This window comes from Schistocerca piceifrons, chromosome 6 (genome assembly GCF_021461385.2).
Source record: "Schistocerca piceifrons isolate TAMUIC-IGC-003096 chromosome 6, iqSchPice1.1, whole genome shotgun sequence".
Classification (NCBI taxonomy): Eukaryota; Metazoa; Arthropoda; class Insecta; order Orthoptera; family Acrididae; genus Schistocerca; species Schistocerca piceifrons.
Window position 1 is genome coordinate 256,607,879 of NC_060143.1, and position 17,580 is coordinate 256,625,458.

At 43.7% G+C, this 17,580-nt stretch overlaps 1 protein-coding gene across 1 annotated transcript in view; it reads right to left on the minus strand.

Moving 5' to 3' along the window:
- Positions 1 to 17,580, minus strand: part of LOC124803260 (putative neural-cadherin 2) — a 169,723-nt gene that overhangs the window by 112,877 nt on the left and 39,266 nt on the right. The window contains exon 3 of the mRNA XM_047264444.1: positions 6,655 to 6,825. Within this exon, the coding sequence (XP_047120400.1) occupies positions 6,655 to 6,825 (171 nt within the window). The remainder of the gene's footprint in view (positions 1 to 6,654; positions 6,826 to 17,580) is intronic.

Consider the following 17,580-nt stretch of genomic DNA (forward strand, 5'->3'; position numbering starts at 1 on the left):
CTTCTTGGCTGGCGAGTAACACCTAAAGGATGAGATCAGTATTACACCTGCAGACCCTTGTCTACGGAAATCGCTCACCATCCCCAGTGAATTCATGGAAGAGCTACCACTGCCTCATGATGCCACGCCCCAGCACTGCCAGAACGTCTACACTTCACATGACCAGCCTACGAATGCACACAGTGACATGGCATGGCACCTGCAAAGTAGTTGTTCATGCCAACTTACAGCTCTGCATGCATGTTATGTTGTGCATAGAAGTGGCACAGTTACCATATAGCCCACCCTGCTCATAACTGCACCGACTGATACCGACTGATCACCCATGATGAGAAGACTCTACGTATCAGATGTAATGGCAAGCTAGCTAAAGTGGAGCACCTGTCAATGGATGACATTCCCCATGCATTCGGTCAGGCAGAGTCTGTCCCCATAGCCGCCAGTAGCGTGCAGACGCCGCCAGCTGTCACCACACAGCCACATGTGCCTCAGCCTGCCCACCATGCCTAGGCAGCTGCCTGGACCAACCTGCACCCATGTGCACTGGCCACCGTGACTATAGCAGCCAACAGACTACGTCAAGTGAGTCGGCTGCTGCATCCGTTTCAAATGTCTGTGCTGCGTCATAATAACATCACTTTGTATGCCACAGCCAGCATGCACCCTACCTGCTGCATGCCATTGAAGCACTGTCTCCAGTGGGCCACTTCACTAGCTGCAATATCATTTCCAGTCGAGCTCCAGACATTGCCTCCCATTTCACGAGCTGTTTTTCTGTCGCAGCTTCTGGACCTGCTGTTGCGTCTCTGTGCCTCCAGCATGTCAGGTCTTGAGCCTGGGTTGACTCACACGCTGGTCACCGAGTCACAATCCCATCGAGGTCTGCACAGCCTCACACACTGCTGGGCTTGTCCATCCCAATTCCAGGACCCATGTTTGAGTCCTGATGACACCACGTTTGCACGAGTCTACGCTCTCTGCCCCATGCATCAAGGCAACATCGAGTGCCAATTTAGGTTTCTGTGTCAGGTGTGTCAAGAACTCAGTGAACTGGGTGAACATTTCGTGTCTTTTTTCGTGTTTAACCAGATTTTGATCATGTGCCAGTGTCCTCTGAGGCGACATTTCTGCTTTCAACATTTTCGACCGCACATCGCCACGAACAGCTGCGCATGACGTCATGCACCGCCACCCAATCACTGTTGACCGGCCCACCACTATCACGCTCGCACTGGCCTTAGCACAAAGTGCATGAGGCCGAAACATATACTGGCTGTATGTAAATTGCTTTCACTTCTCGCAGCTCCAGGGTGCATCTGTGTAGTAGCAGTACCACAGAATCACATGGACGGTGGCGCGCCAGTATTCGCCTGTTAGCGCAGATTTTACCATTGGGCCAATGTTTGGCAACGGTGCAGTGCACACGGGACGGAAGAAAAAAACGAAAGTGAGTGCCAGCTAGCCTCTGTGGGTTGGAGACGTTTAGGCCGATCGCAGATTGCGTCAGCAGTGGCCCACTGAGTCGAATATAATGCGCAGTCCCTACCGACATGTTTGCAAATTTGCGTAGGTGCCGATCGTTCACTCCACCCCATCGTGCCCGCAAATTAAACGGCGCCCTGCGATACGAGTGGTAATTTGCCCATTCGGCCGGACATACGCCCTTTGTCTCTGTGCAGTCGCGAGACCATACTATACGCTCGATCACTTAGGAATGTGCGCCGTCTGGGATTAGTGGTCGGGCTGTTTCTACAGTTACACGACCACGGCATGTGGACATTTCAGACAGTACCTCTGCATGTTTTTTAATGTACCAATTGTTGTCAATAAATTTGTCCACACACATGAAGAATATTATTATGTAATCAGGTGTTTGATCAATTACCGTCGCTTGAGCCTACATCCTGAATTTAGCGTGTGAGTGCGGCAATAAAAGACGGGTCACCACGCGACGGACTTGAAAGCTGCAAAAACTACCCATTTCCCGCTTCAGATTATTTTCAGGGATATTAAAGGGTTTGACAAATTAAGAGATACTTCGTCACTTCTGTGTCTCTCGTTTTTGTTTTTGTGGCCGCGCACCAGCTGCCAACGATGTTACCAAATGCCGTAGTCCCTTGTTACAGTAGACGAAGCAGCATCTTTCTCCAGTTCACTTGGGCTACTTTGTTGCTCAGAAATCGTAATTTCGATTTATTGTATGGATCGCCCGTATGCTGCTGGATCTTGAAAATAGATGTTTTAAGCCCTGGATCCAAATAGAGTAGCAATGACTACACGACCATGTAATTCAATTAAAGAATATGTTCTCATCAGCTCTCTCAATAAAATGTTCTTTCATTGTTTGATAATTGGACAGACCGGTGTGATGATACAGAATTCCATTGACAAACAATTAATCATTAGTACAATTTTGGATATTGTAAAATACTTAAAGTCCATTAGATACAGAATAAGAGTCGAAAGAATGACTCGATTCTAAAAGTATAATAATGTCGTGTGACGAGGGCCTCCCGTCGGGTAGACCGCTCGCCTGGTGCAAGTCTTTCGATTCGACGCCACTTCGGCGAATTGCGCGTCGATGGGGATGAAATGATGATGATTAGGACAACACAGCACCCAGTCCCTGAGCGGAGAAAATCTCCGACCCAGCCGGGAATCGAACCCGGGTCCTTAGGATTGACAGTCTGTCGCGATGACCACTTTTTTTTGGATTTCATTTTGTTCTACTTTGTTCGTTGAATTTGTTCGTGGCGGACGTCCGATGACACTCTTTCGGGTTGTTCGTTGATCCGGTTACTCAGTTTTTTTTGTTACAGAGGGTAGCTTAACCCTCTGACCGAACACGCTGAGCTACCGTGCCGGCATCACTCAGCTACCGGGGGCGGACGATTCTAAAAGTACTCGGTATCAAAACAAAATTATCCAATATTTACCTGTAATTACTTTTATCAGTAGATCCCCACACAGAGAACATCATGTATCTTTCTTCCTTTGGCAACATGGTCGTCCTTGAACATTTACATCCAATGAATACTGTGTCTTCCTGCAGGACGTTTTCCTCCCACCACTGTTTCAAAATTTATTCGGCCTATTCTTGTAGGTTCCAACTTCATTACATGCCCGTATCACTATAGTCTGCATGTGCTCATTCGGTCTAAAAGGGTTGATTCCTTCTTTCTCCTCCTCACCTCATTTCTTAAATTATCCATCTTGGTCTTCTGGACAGTGGATCTAAGGAAATTCATTTCTGTAACCTGGAGCCTCGACTGTGAACATAAATGCTTTGATACTGGTACGAAGTAGCTGTTGCACAACACTGATTTTGCTCTTTCTGGAGTCATGTCATCCCATAAAAGGGTTCTTAGTTTGTGGAAGACTTGAGAACGCTTTTGCGCTCTGTTGGTATTTTCCTACGTAATGAAACTGTCCCTGGATATTATACTTCTGAGGTGCAGAAAACCGCCCACACACTCTAGCTACTTGTCTCCTAAGTTTACACTTGTGGGATGCCCATCACTGGTGACTGCTATCGCCATTTTCTTATTATTGCTGGTGTGGATGTTGTACTCCTGGAACTGGGATTTCCACACGTTGAATCTGCTCCGAACTTCCTCTTCTGTTTCACTCCAGATAATGACATCATGAGAAAAGGCAACTGCTTTAAACGCACCGAAACTTTTCTTGGTGTTCCTTAGTATATCATCCATAACAACAGTGAACGGTAAGAAGAACAGCGCACTACACTGTTGGACTCCACTTCTGGACCGAAACCATGAAGATCGTCCCTCTCCAACTTGTACGCAACTAGTACAGCCCTTGTACAGAATCTGGATTTTCCTTACCAGTCCATCAGGTACGTTCCTTTCCGTTAGGCACTCCCAAATCTTCATGTGCTTTATTTACGTGTAGGAACACAATTAATACGATCTTGCCTTTCCCCACTATTTTTCCATCAGCATGTGGATGTCGAAATATAGATCCACTTGTGAGGAAGTAAGCACTTACAGATATGTCTAGTGGAACGTGAATTATTTTTCTCCAGCTTTCGACCAAGATCAAGATGGGAACTACTATCGCTTGCCACGAATATAGCGAACACAGAGATTCCGCAGTAATCTTATGAAAAATTCTCTCTTCTTCTTAATTCATAGGCTAGGCCATAGGCTTGTTTCGTCTTCTAACTGTCCAGCTTTTTCTTGTCTTCCTACGGATCGTGTACCTAAAGATTTAAAAATTTAAGTATTGTTTTGGTAATCTTGAATCTGGCATTGGTTGTGGACACTCTAGCCAGCTTTGTCGATTGACTTGATTTTGTCGTTTATAGCATATATCCCAAGCTATGCTCTTCTGTCTTAGTTTCTTAGTCTACCTAAACTTGTACTGCCCTTAACTGATTCTAGAATTTTCATTTCCGCTGTTTGGCTTCTATTTTCTTGCTTTTTAGTACCTGTCCAGGTTTCGCTTCCAAACAGCAATGTGAGGATGACCATTACCTTATGTACGACGGCTATTCGAAAAGTAAGGAACGATAGGTCACAAAATGGAAACCACAGTGAATATCAAAACTGTTTTATTTGCAACAGTTACATACAATTTGCAGCTACTTATATCCATGGTCGCCGATCCGGCTTAGACGTTTGTCGTAGCATTGCACCAACTTTTCAATACCCTCGTTATAGAAGGCAGCCGCCAGTGCTTTCCGCCAATCCTCTACGCTGGCCTAGAGTTCGTTGTCTGTGCCAAAATGTTGTCTTCATAGCCAGCGGTTCAAGTGAACAGAGATGAAACTCAGAGGGAGACAATTACGTGCTGTATTGCGGGTAATCAAACATTTCCATTTGAAAACGAGGCAGGAGCATCTTCATTGGCACTGCAGAATGCGGCTGAGAATTGTCTTGAAGAAGAAAACGGACGCCAGTTACGCCATGTTGGCTCACCAGGCCCTCGTACTTGGCGAGAGACACTGTTGTTCTGGGTATCTGTATGTGCTCCCTGTGTGCTCAGACCGAAAAAGAACGACGTAACGCGATTGATGGGCATACTAGAGACACTGCCCAACACACCTGTGCGGAACTTCATAGGACTTTCACTGCGGCTTCCATTTCGCGACTGATCATTCCTTACTTTCCGAATTAGCCTCGTAAAATTAAATGTTTAAATGTTGTTACAAAACTTGGCCAGATTAAGTAAAACTAAGCCAATATCAAAGGTCTCGAGTCTCAGCATGGTCTAATAATCAGTTTCTAGAGAAAGCCAGTCTTTACGAAATTTTAATAGTACGTAATATTAAACTTCGAAAGTTCTACTTTTGAAACTACGTTCAGTTGGTTACAAAAAGATTCTGTGGAGGTTTTCATTAAGATATATCTTTTATCTTTTGAATTTATTCTCCTTCATACGGAATCTTAAAAGCACATAATGTAAATGTGAGAGAGTTTTACCTTTGGAATTACATTCAGTTTTCGACAAAAACTAATGGCAGTTCACATGAAACTATGTCCTTTACTTTTTGAATTATTAAGTAAAAACCGATATTGATGCTAAAAACTAAAAAACGAGTTAAATTAACTTACCTTGGCATATAAGATACAAAGGTAAAATCACAGCACTGCGTTTGAAGGGCTTATTTCAAAAGTGGTAAAAGTCCATTTTTATTCATTCTGAGATACAGAGTCCTAAAGTTAAATGAGCGCTGAAAAATCTGCAGTTGAGATACTAGAAATATTCAAGCATATGGCTTCTTGCTAGAGATGAACCTTTCTTTCTGTTTGTTTGGACCATTAATTTCAGAAGCATTATAGACAGAAAAGTGGAGGTAATGGACTTGTACCACTATTGAAATAAGCCCTTCGTTTGATATAAGTAATAATGAAAATGTACAGTATTTCACTATGATATTGTAATTAAATAAGGATAGAAATTAGGAAGAGACATTTCAGAGGCCACTATCCACCCTCGGTTCAGTTTCAAAGATTCTGGAACTTAAAATACAGATATTATCGGGTTGAGAAATTTATACAGTATAAACAGAGTATAGATTTACCTAGAGAAAAATTGGGATCATTGCAGGCCTTCAACCTACAACAATATGCACTGAAGCGCCATGGAAACTGGTATAGGCGTGCGTATTCAAACAGTGTGACGGCAGACCACCTCCGCTATAAGTGGTGGGCTTCCGTCTACCGCCTTTCTTGCAGAGGAGTTGCAACACGTTGCTTCACCCTTGTATTCTCAGGTACTCCAGAAATGGGCCTTCTTCGAACGTGACACGCACTATAGTGTTCCAAACTCTTGTACCTGTTCCGAACTATTAGGGGCAGTGAAACGAAAAACGAACACTCTTTAAAACCGGACCACGGAATAGATCCATCCAAAAGTAATCAGCAGGTTTGTTAAGACATTTATTCCATTGGGAGACGAAACAATCAGTTCCTGTTAGTAGAACGCGGTCTGCCGCTAACGTATCCACAACCGCACCCATTCTTGACTTTCTCGTCCGACTGAAACCGTAAAGCGTTTTGTGATTACTTTTCAATGGAACCGTTCCGTGGTCAGGCTGTTGAGGGTGTTCGGTTTTCGTTTGATTGACCCTTACAGTAAGTTCAGGACACGATTTAAGTTGGCCGAGGAGCGGTAGGCCGGTGTACAGACCGTGAGAATCCTGCGCGGCAGGTGGGTGGAGTCCTCCTCCTGGACGGTGGCGCGGTACACGGGCTGCTCGAACGCTGGCGCCAGGTCGTTGGCGTCGCGCACCCGCACCAGCAGCGTCGCCTGCCCCACCACGCGGCCCTCCGCAGACACCGCCGCCAGCACCAGCTCGTACTGCAACACACACAGCGACAAGCCGCCGGTCATAGCTGCAGGCCGAACCCCAGCTCCACCCACAATACTGCGGGAACTGTCCAGAAATACACTACTGGCCATTAAAATTGCTACACCAAGAAGAAATGCAAATGATAAACGGGAATTCATTGGACAAATATATTATACTAGATCTGACATGTGATTACATTTTCACGCAATTTGGGTGTATAGATCCTGAGAAATAAGTACCCAGAACAACCACCTCTGGCCGTAATAACGACCTTGATACGCCTCGGCATTGAGTCGAACAGAGCTTGGATGGCGTGTACAGGTGGTACAGCTGCCCGTGCAGCTTCAACACGATACCACAGTTCATCAAGAGTAGTGACTGGCGTATTGCGACGAGCCAGTTGCTCGGCCACCATTCACCAGACGTTTTCAATTGTTGAGCGATCTGGAGAATGTGCTGCCAGGGTAGCAGTCGAACATTTTCTGTATCCAGAAAGGACCTGCAACATGCGGTCGTGCATTATCCTGCCGAAATGTAGGGTTTCGCAGGGATCGCATGAAGGGTAGAGCCACGAGTCGTAACACATCTGAAATGTAACGTCCACTGTTCAAAGTGCCGTCAATGCGAACAAGAGGTGACCGAGACGTGTAACCGATGGCACCCCATACCATCACGCTGGGTGATACGCCAGTATGGCGATAACGAATACACGCTTTCAATGTGCGTTCTCTGCGATGTCGCGAAACACGGATGCGACCATCATGATGCTGTAAAGAGAACCTGGATTCATCCGAAAAAATGATGTTTTGCCATTCGTGCACCCAGGTTCGTCGTTGAGTACACCATTGCAGGCGCTCCTGTGTGTGATGCAGCGTCAAGGGTAAACGCAGCCATGGTCTCTGAGCTGATAGTCCATGCTGCTGCAAACGTCATCGAACTGTTCATGCAGATGGTTGTTGTCTTGCAAACGTCCCCATCTGTTGCCTCAGGGATCGAGACGTGGCTGCACGATCCGTTGCAGCCATGCGGATAAGATACCTGTATCTCGACTGCTAGCGATACGAGGCCGTTGGGATCCAGCACGGCGTTCCGTATTACCCTCCTGTACCCACCGATTCCATATTCTGCTAACAGTCATTGGATCTCGACCAACCTGAGCAGCAATGTCACGATACGATAAACCGCAATCGCGATAGGCTACAATCCGACCTTTATCAAAGTCGGAAACGTGATGGTACGCATTTCTCCTCCTTACACGAGGCGTCACAACAACGTTTCATCAGGCAACGCCGGTCAACTGCTGTTTGTGTATGAGAAATCGGTTGGAAACTTTCCTCATGTCAGCACATTGTAGGTGTCGCCACCGACGCCAACCTTGTGTGAATGCTCTGAGAAGCTAATCATATGCATAGTCTTCCTGTCACGTCATCTTCGTGGTGTAGCAATTTTAATGGCCAGTTGTGTACTTTCTGAATTTAGATCTCCAAGTAATTCCTTTCAATCCTATTATCTTGTTACTATATGACTCATGTCCATAGTGATCTACTCTAAAAGATGGGTAAAACACCACTAAATTTATCTGATAAAATGTGTCATTATGTGTAAATCAGTGAACAATTTTACACTGCGAGATCTTCCAGAACTGAATCATAAATTAAAGCAACGCCTCTTCGTAATTTCATTTAGTCTTTTCTTGATGTTAGCTTGTACAGAACAGATGTAAGTTGAATTGGGCGTAATTTTGCTGGCTTAATAATTATCTATGTCACCATAATTAGTCGAGTTCATTGTTTCACAAGGAATGCCATCCTGTTTCCAGATATTTACTTAACATATATTGTGGGTTTAAAATGTGTTTCAGGGAAATACTAGGAGAGGCTGGTGGCGAATTTTCGGGGACAGATTTTCGAACACTATCTATGTTCAAATGAAACTACATGGTTTCAGAGAACGTTTTAAGACTCATAGTCTCAGTTGTGCTGAGACATGGATGGGTATTGGGATTGAGGGAGGCATGCTAGGGTAGTCTGTGCAGTTATGCAAACCCACTGTGCCTAGTTGACGTAGTGATCAGCGCAACTTAACGAGTACGAGACAGTTTCGAATCCCAGTCTTGGTACAAATTTTCATTCGTCGCTTCAGTTTGCACTTACAGGGTGTTTCCGGAAGAGAGGGCAGAAATGTGACAGGACATAGAGAATGCTCCACTGATCAATTTGAGGAAGGGAACCTGAGGTCGAAGAAGCCAGCTTGAGGAGATATGGAAGTAAACTTGTCTACCGCTTTGTCTAGCATTACTATTTTCCAGTTTATTTACACCTAACATGCTACAAGCTTCCAAGTACTGTACTGTTTATTTACTTGTACATTCTTTCGTTCAAGGAAGCAAGGAGGACCAGCCTGATTACTAGAAAGTCATGATGTCGGTTTTGTTTACTTTACTTGTCCATAAGGTGACTCTGTTGTATCGTATTTACATTGTGCTATGACAGTACGCGCTACGAACGACAGACCCACTCGTAACTCAGTGCTATTCAGAGACGTACAGTACAGTATGATGGAAAGGTACAGGTACAGTTTCGCTGAACTCACTGACATGCACTTTATGTTTAGGGAAGTACGTTGCAATACTGTCACGGCTGAAAGGTTGTACAAGGAACGATTTCCTAACAGGTACCATCCGTCATGGCGAGTGTTTATTTCTCTAGATCGACGAATGCGGGAGACTGGTCCATTGGAAAGTCGAAACGAGGGGACATGGCAACAAGAGCAGCACTCACACGCCCGGTTTTGATGAGGTGGTGCTGCAACGTGTTGCAGTGGGTGCCAGTACAAGTACTCGTCGCACTGCACGTGAAATGTGCGTCGCACGTACTAGTGTGTGGCGAGTACTCTGCGAACAATAATTACACAACAACAATTACATCCATATCGCCTACAACGAGTCCATGCAGTGCTTGTGAATGACTTTGCACCAAGGGTCGCATTGTGTCAGTGGTTGCCCCAACAATCGATTGATCGACCAGATATCCTCCAAATCGTCCTGTTTACTGACGAGGCCTCATTTGATCCTGATGGTATTTCGAACAGCGGGAATAGCCATGTGTGGGATGAGGGAAACCTTCACGCTTTAATACACATCATCAAGTAGTTTTACTGTGAATATCTGGGCCGGCATTGTAGGCGACAACGTCATTGGGCCATATCTTCTACCTGGGCGTCTGAACGGCCACCTGTGCTCGAGGTTCGTGCAAAAACCTCTACCTGAGTTGTTGTAGAATGTACCCTTGGCTGTTGGCGAGGGGGTGTGGACACAACATGACGGTGCACCGCCTCAGTTCAGTGTTGATGTCCGTAACCACCTCAAATCTGTATTTTCTGGTCGCTGGATTAGAAGGGGTATCCTATTCCACGACCTGCGAGGTCACCACACCTGAATTCCCTTGATTATTTCCTATGGGGATATCTAAAGTCACTTGTGAATGAGACCTCAGTGGATACGGAGATGGAATTAGTTGCCAGAATTTTAGCTTCCTGTGATGTGACTCGAAGCACACCTAGAATATTTGTCAGGGCGCGTCAGAATATTTTACGTCTATGTCATGCTTGCACTGAGGTTGATGGCCGTCAGTTTCAGCACATTTTGTAAGATGCAGTACAAAAGGTGCCTGCACTGTATCAATGATGGTATTTGCAGTTAACTGTAACTAACGTCAATATAAAAGTACACAGTAATGTGTTTTTATTCCTATTATCTCCTTGATTAAAACTGAAGAAACTGCAAAAAGGTGGGAAATTAAGGAGATGGGACCTGGATAAACTGAAAGAACCACAGGTTGTAGAGAGTTTCACTGGGAGCATAACGGAACAATTGTCACAAATGGGGGAAAGAAATACAGTAGAAGAAGAATGGGTAACTTTGAGGGATGAAGTAGTGAAGGCAGCAGAGGATCAAGTAGGTAAAAAGACGAGGGCTAGTGGAAATCCTTGGGTAACAGAAGAAATATTGAATTTAATTGATGAAAGGAGAAAATATAAAAATGCAGTAAATGAAGCAGGCAAAAAGGAATACAAACGTCTCAAAAATGAGATCGACAGGAAGTGCAAAATGACTAAGGAGGGATGGCTAGAGGACAAATGTAAGGATGTAGAGGCTTCTCTCACTGGGGGTAAGATAGATACTGCCTACAGGAAAATTAAAGAGACCTTTGGAGAAAAGAGAACCATTTGTATGAATATCAAGAACTCAGATGGAAACCCAGTTCTAAGCAAAGAAGGGAAAGCAGAAAGGTGGAAGGAGTATATAGAGGGTCTATACAAGGGCGACATACTTGAGGACAATATTCTGGAAACAGAAGAGAATGTAGATGAAGACGAAATGGGAGATAAGATACTGCGTGAAGAGTTTGACAGAGCACTGAAAGACCTGATTCGAAACAAGGCCCCGGGAGTAGACAACATTCCGTTAGAACTACTGACGGCCTTGGGAGAGCCAGTCCTGACAAAACTCTACCATCTGGTGAGCAAGATGTCTGAGACAGGCGAAATACCCTCAGACTTCAAGAAGAATATAATAATTCCAATCCCAAAGAAAGCAGGTGTTGACAGATGTGAAAATTACCGAACTATCAGTTTAATAAGCCACAGCTGCAAAATACTAACGCTAATTCTTTACAGACGAATGGAAAAACTAGTTACAGCCGACCTCGGGGAAGATCAGTTTGGATTCCGTAGAAATATTGGAACACGTGAGGCAATACTGACCTTACGACTTATCTTAGAAGATAGATTAAGGAAAGGCAAATCTACATTTCTGGCATTTGTATACTTAGAGAAAACATTTGACAATGTTGACTGGAATACTCTCTTTCAAATTCTAAAGGTGGCAGAGGTAAAATACAGGGAGCGAAAGGCTATTTACAATTTGTACAGAAACCAGATGGCAGTTATAAGAGTTGAGGGGTATGAAAGGGAAGCAGTGGTTGGAAAGGGAGTGAGACAGGGTTGTAGCCTCTCCCCGATGTTATTCAATCTGTATATTGAGCAAGCAGTGAAGGAAACAAAAGAAAAGTTCGGAGTAGGTATTAAAATCCATGGAGAAGAAATAAAAACATTGAGGTTCGCCGATGACATTGTAATTCTGTCAGAGACAGAAAAGAACTTGGAAGAGCAGTTGAACGGAATGGACAGTGTCTTGAAAGGAGGATATAAGATGAACATCAACAAAAACAAAACGAGGATAATGGAATGTAGTCGAATTAAGTCGGGTGATGCTGTGGGAATTAGATTAGGAAATGAGGCACTTAGAGTAGTAAAGGAGTTTTGCTATTTGGGGAGCAAGATAACTGATGATGGTCAAAGTAGAGAGGATATAAAATGTAGACTGGCAATGGCAAGGGAAGTGTTTCTGAAGAAGAGACATATGTTAACATCGAGTATAGGTTTAAGTGCCAGGAATTCGTTTCTGAAAGTATTTGTATGGAGTGTAGCCATGTATGGAAGTGAAACATGGACGATAAATAGTTTGGACAAGAAGAGAATAGAAGCTTTTGAAATGTGGTGCTACAGAAGAATGCTGAAGATTAGATGGGTAGATTACATAACTAATGAGGAGGTATTGTATAGAATTGGGGACGAGTTTGTGGCACAACTTGACAAGAAGAAGGGACCGGTTGGAAGGCATGTTCTGAGGCATCAAGCAATCTGTAGGGGGTTGTAGTATGTTCCTACATTCATTAAGGTTAGTTCTAGAAAATTTTCAAGCGATAGTTTCTGCGTTTCTACACTTTCAGTTCAGTTATTTCAACATCTTTGTGACACTGTCCCATGGTTCAAACAAACCTGTGACCATTCGTGCTGTCCTTTTTTGTTGGCGAAAAACCGCGAGATGTCTTTGATACGATCCAAAATCGGTATTTTCCCAATCCATGCTGGTTGTCACGGAGGAAGTCATTCTGTTCGAAGTATATCATCACATTTGAGCCTGTACAGATGTTCTAAGATTCTACAATAAATGTTGCTTCTGCATTCTCTGTGAGGTAGCAGTATATCTAAATATTATTGGTTTATGAAAAGCATTTACTTTTTTAGAATAACCAGCTCTTGACACTCGTTAACGATACAGTCAAAATGGAAACTATATTTCTATATTTCCTCTTTCCTTCTGTTAGTTTGATTTTACAGTATTAGTTTTTCGTATTTGTATTAACAATTAGTAGTAATAATTACACAGAAAATTATTATACACAATTATGTGGTTCGTATGCTTAATTTTAGTAACACAGTTAATACTCTGGAATTTTGGAGAATAAATGTACAACTGTATACAAAAGAGGAAACCTCATCGTGCGTATAGTTTTGTTTTCGTCGATGAAGTGTAACGCATCGACTGTTTGAGGATGCGGCCACACAGTCTCTTCCCCGTTTAAGGCAGTTGTTCCCCCCTCAGCGTGTATGTTGGCCATTTTTATGGCTCGTACCTCAACCCGTAAAAATGGTATCTTTACAGGATCACTTTCCGTCTGACTATCGGTCTGTTAAAAACCATTTTTTCAGGAATGAATAGACGTTTCAAGTTGAAATTCATGTCACATACTAGAGCCTACTATCCCTTGAATGTGTAAAAAATGGAAGCTTCTACATCAATTCAGTCAAAAGATACGGCCATTTATATCACATGTTATGATACTCGCAAACTCACTCATCAAAACCCTTGGGGTACTTCCAGTTGACGTGGAGTCATGAAGTTTGTCAAGAAGCAAGGTTTCACAGTAAAAGTATGAGGGTGAGTCAAATGGAAACCTTAAATTTGTAATAACAAGTCGAAATTTTGCGCCGTTATCCTGTAAGTTGGTAAGCGTGCTACAAACACCGTGCAGAATGACCTGTAGGTGGCAGCATAGTGCAGATGCACACATACCGTCGCAGTATCAGTATAAAGATGGCCGCCCCACTTGCGAACTGCACCAGGGAAGAACAGCGTTCTGTTATTCGGTTTTTGCGTAGTGAAGGTGTGAAACCTTTTGAAATTGATCGACGAATGAAGGTTCAGTACGGTGATGCATGTTTGTCACAGCAACAAGTCTACCAAAGGAGTAGGAAGTTCGCAAATGGTGTGACTTCATTGGAAGATGCCCCTAGTCCTGGTCAGGCACAACGAGTTGTGGCTCTACAGAACATTGAAGCCATAGTGAAAGAAAACCGCCGAGTCACACTGAATGGCATTGCAGCATGTTTACAGATTAGTCATGGGTCAGCACACCACATTGTGCATGATGTACTCCAGTTTCACAAAGTGTCTGCAAGATGGGTGCCACTGCAGCTGACTCCCGAAATGAGAGAACGACCTGTTGATGCTTGTGAAGAACTTCTTCGGCGCTTTGAACGAGAAGGTGATGGATTCCTTGCAAGAATCGTTACTGGGGACGAAACCTGGGTTCACATTCACCAACCGGAAACGAAGAGAGCGAGCAAGGAATGGCGCCATTCCTCATCACCAAAACCAAATAAGTTTCGAACAGAACCATGAGCAGGGAAGGTTATGCTGACGAGAAAGGCGTCAGTTTGGAGCATTACATGCCTAGAGGGACCACTGTCACCAGTGCATCACACACAGATCTCCTAAAAAATCATCTGCGGCCGGCAATCAAATCAAAGCGACGTGGCTTGCTGTCAGCAGGTGTCCTTTTGCAACATGACAAACGCAAGGCCCAACACTGCCCGTACAACAGTTGCAATAATCACTGACCTGCATTTTGAGTGTCTTCCTCATCCACCATACTGACCAGACCTTGCCCCAAGTGATTTCCATATGTTTGGACCACTCAAATACGCAATGGGAGGAAATAAGTTCCGTTATGATGAAGATGTACGCCACGCAGTGCATGAGTGGTTGCTCGGACTACCAAAAGAATTTTTTTCTAAAGGAATTTATGCACTTTTTAAGCGCCGGAGGACTTGCATTGAGCGTGGGGGAGATTATGTTGAAAAGCGATACAGCTTTGTACCACTTCTGCACAATAAATAATATTTAAAAGGATGTTTAAGTTTTTCATTTGACTCACAAGTTTTCGAAATGTGGTGCTACAGAAGAATGCTGAAGATTAGATGGGTAGATCACATAACTAATGAAGAAGTATTGAATAGGATTGGGGAGAAGAGAAGTTTGTGGCACAACTTGACCAGAAGAAGGGATCGGTTGGTAGGACATGTTCTGAGGCATCAAGGGATCACCAATTTAGTATTGGAGGGCAGCGTGGAGGGTAAAAATCGTAGAGGGAGACCAAGAGATGAATACACTAAGCAGATTCAGAAGGATGTAGGTTGCAGTAGGTACTGGGAGATGAAAAAGCTTGCACAGGATAGAGCAGCATGGAGAGCTGCATCAAACCAGTCTCAGGACTGAAGACCACAACAACAACAACCCTCGTACATGAAAAAATCCGAAAATTGTTAATTTGTAATTATATCAGATAAAGATATTTTTCTATTACAAACATATATCGCATTCGTAATGCGCCAAAAATCTCAGAAACTACTGTAAAGATTTTGATCCGGTTTTCAGTAATAGAGTGATTCACGAGGAAAGTTTGTCTGTCTATTTTACAAATATTACGTGCTAACTGGCTAAGTTACGATGAAGTGAAGCCCCTTGCTTCTGTGAAGTCGATGCCTTTGCCATCTAGCAGTGATAAGTGTAAGGCCGTCCGACTACTGCGCCACACCAGCGTCGGTCCTTTGCGAAGTGCTCACTCAGCACACAAAAATCCCCTGACAATCTATGCCAAGACAAGTACAGCAAGTGTAATGTTTCAGAGTGAAGTAATACTGGTCACTGATGCGGGACTGAACTTCCAATGTTTTGGATGACGTTCCGATATCCAAAAAATTCCCGTTGAATCGTTGCATAGAGCAATTCGACATTTGCGTAACAAAGATAGCCCTATGGCTGGCTGTAACGCTTCCTTCTCTGTCGACTTTGGTTAAAGGCCAGTAGTATGGATGGGTGGATGATTGCGTGCAAGCTTCTAAGATAATATGGACCTCAAAATCTTTTTGTGGAGTTTGTTGGGTGCTTGGAAAGGGGAGTCATATGCGGGTATTATGGGCCTTGGATGTAAAGTGGGAATTGAAGATGTGAAATGTGACAGAGCTTCTGCTGGCGAGAGAAAAGGTAGGACTGTAGCTGCTAGAAAGACAGCTTTATGGATGAGCTAGCAGAAGTGAAGCTGCTTCAGGAGATAATGTGGAGTACCTGAAGATGAAGAGAAGGACACGAGCGTGACAGCAACCCAAGATAGATGGTGAAAGGAGACCTTATGGGGTTTTGATAAGCAAGTTTATGAGTTATGTGGTATCTATGAAGGTGTTTTAGGAACTTGAGGAAGGATGGAAACATTATTTTCTGGCGAAGAATTCGTGTAGGGAAGGTTTGGCAGATGTAGAATGTGAAGTGGAGGGAATGAAGTTCTAGAAGTTGTGGGGAGTGGTAAAAATTGGCAGGTAGATTTAGATTTCGGACGTTGGGTGTAATGGATGGGAGAGGGACAGAAAAATGAACGTGGTAGAACGCAATGAGAAATGAAGAGAGCGATATTAACTAGGAGAAGTGAGCATCTGTTTCACCGTTGGACAGAGCGAAATGATCATGTGTGAAATTTTTAAAGGAAATGTTTTCAGGACAAAAAAAAAAAAAGCTTCAACTTTTTCTCAAATACAGCGGGATCTGCAATTGTGTGCAGCGTGCAGAATGGTTTGTTCCAGAGTCGGACAATAGAAATATTTTAGACCTTGTGTAGCAAACACAATAAGATAATGGGTACCTGAAGTGTGATTCAAGATCCTGGGGTGCTAGGACAATGTGGAAGCGATGAAGTAGACACAATCCCCTAAGTTATCTGCCAGCAACCGTTCAAATTGAGTCTACGAAGCAATGACACGATGAAACAGGTGGGCGATGCAGTCGTGATGTATACAAAAACACCTGGTTCTAAACATGTGGTGTTTTCAACACTCATACCATTCATGTTTTCTTCATAATAATGGAGTCTGGACAAATGAGTGACTGCAGAAGTCTCCGTTCCATAACCTGAGGAAATATGTTCCGAGATTCTGGAGGACATAGGGACAAGTGAAAGTAAATCTGTACGGGGCGACAGTATCTACTCCCAAGTCTTTCGCTGTTTTCTGATACGGAGTTGGGGTCCAATATATGACGCAAATTGCTTATGATTATCATTATATTATTTAACTGTGTTTCAAATAAGTGAGCAATATCTTTTCGCCAAAGATCTACCTTAACTAGTAGAATTAAGAGTTTATGATGGGAACATAGACAGCGCTGTGTAATACGAAGCCAATCTTTGTGACAGTATTATCACCACAACCTAGTTTAGTGTTCATTCTACTCGTCCACTGTAGAATGACTGAGGAGCTGAAACATCTCGAAAAGCAGTTCAGTATTCGACGAGTACAGTTTACAAAGGGACCGCGTTTACTTGTCATCATCCATTTCATCAATATTTGTGATACATCGAGGGCTCGGCCAGAAACGAAAGTGATGGAAGTGGCAGCTCCGGACGGCCAAGCGTTTAGAAGAAAGGCTCAGGTGAAGCATGAGCCATTTGCGATAGCTTAGTTCCCAGACAGCGATTGGTCCAGCCGAAACAGTACAGAAAGCTAATCCTGTAGCCGTGTATTAGAATTACTACACATAAACTTTTTTATCTTCGATTTTTACGCCACGTACACTGGAAATAAAGCAA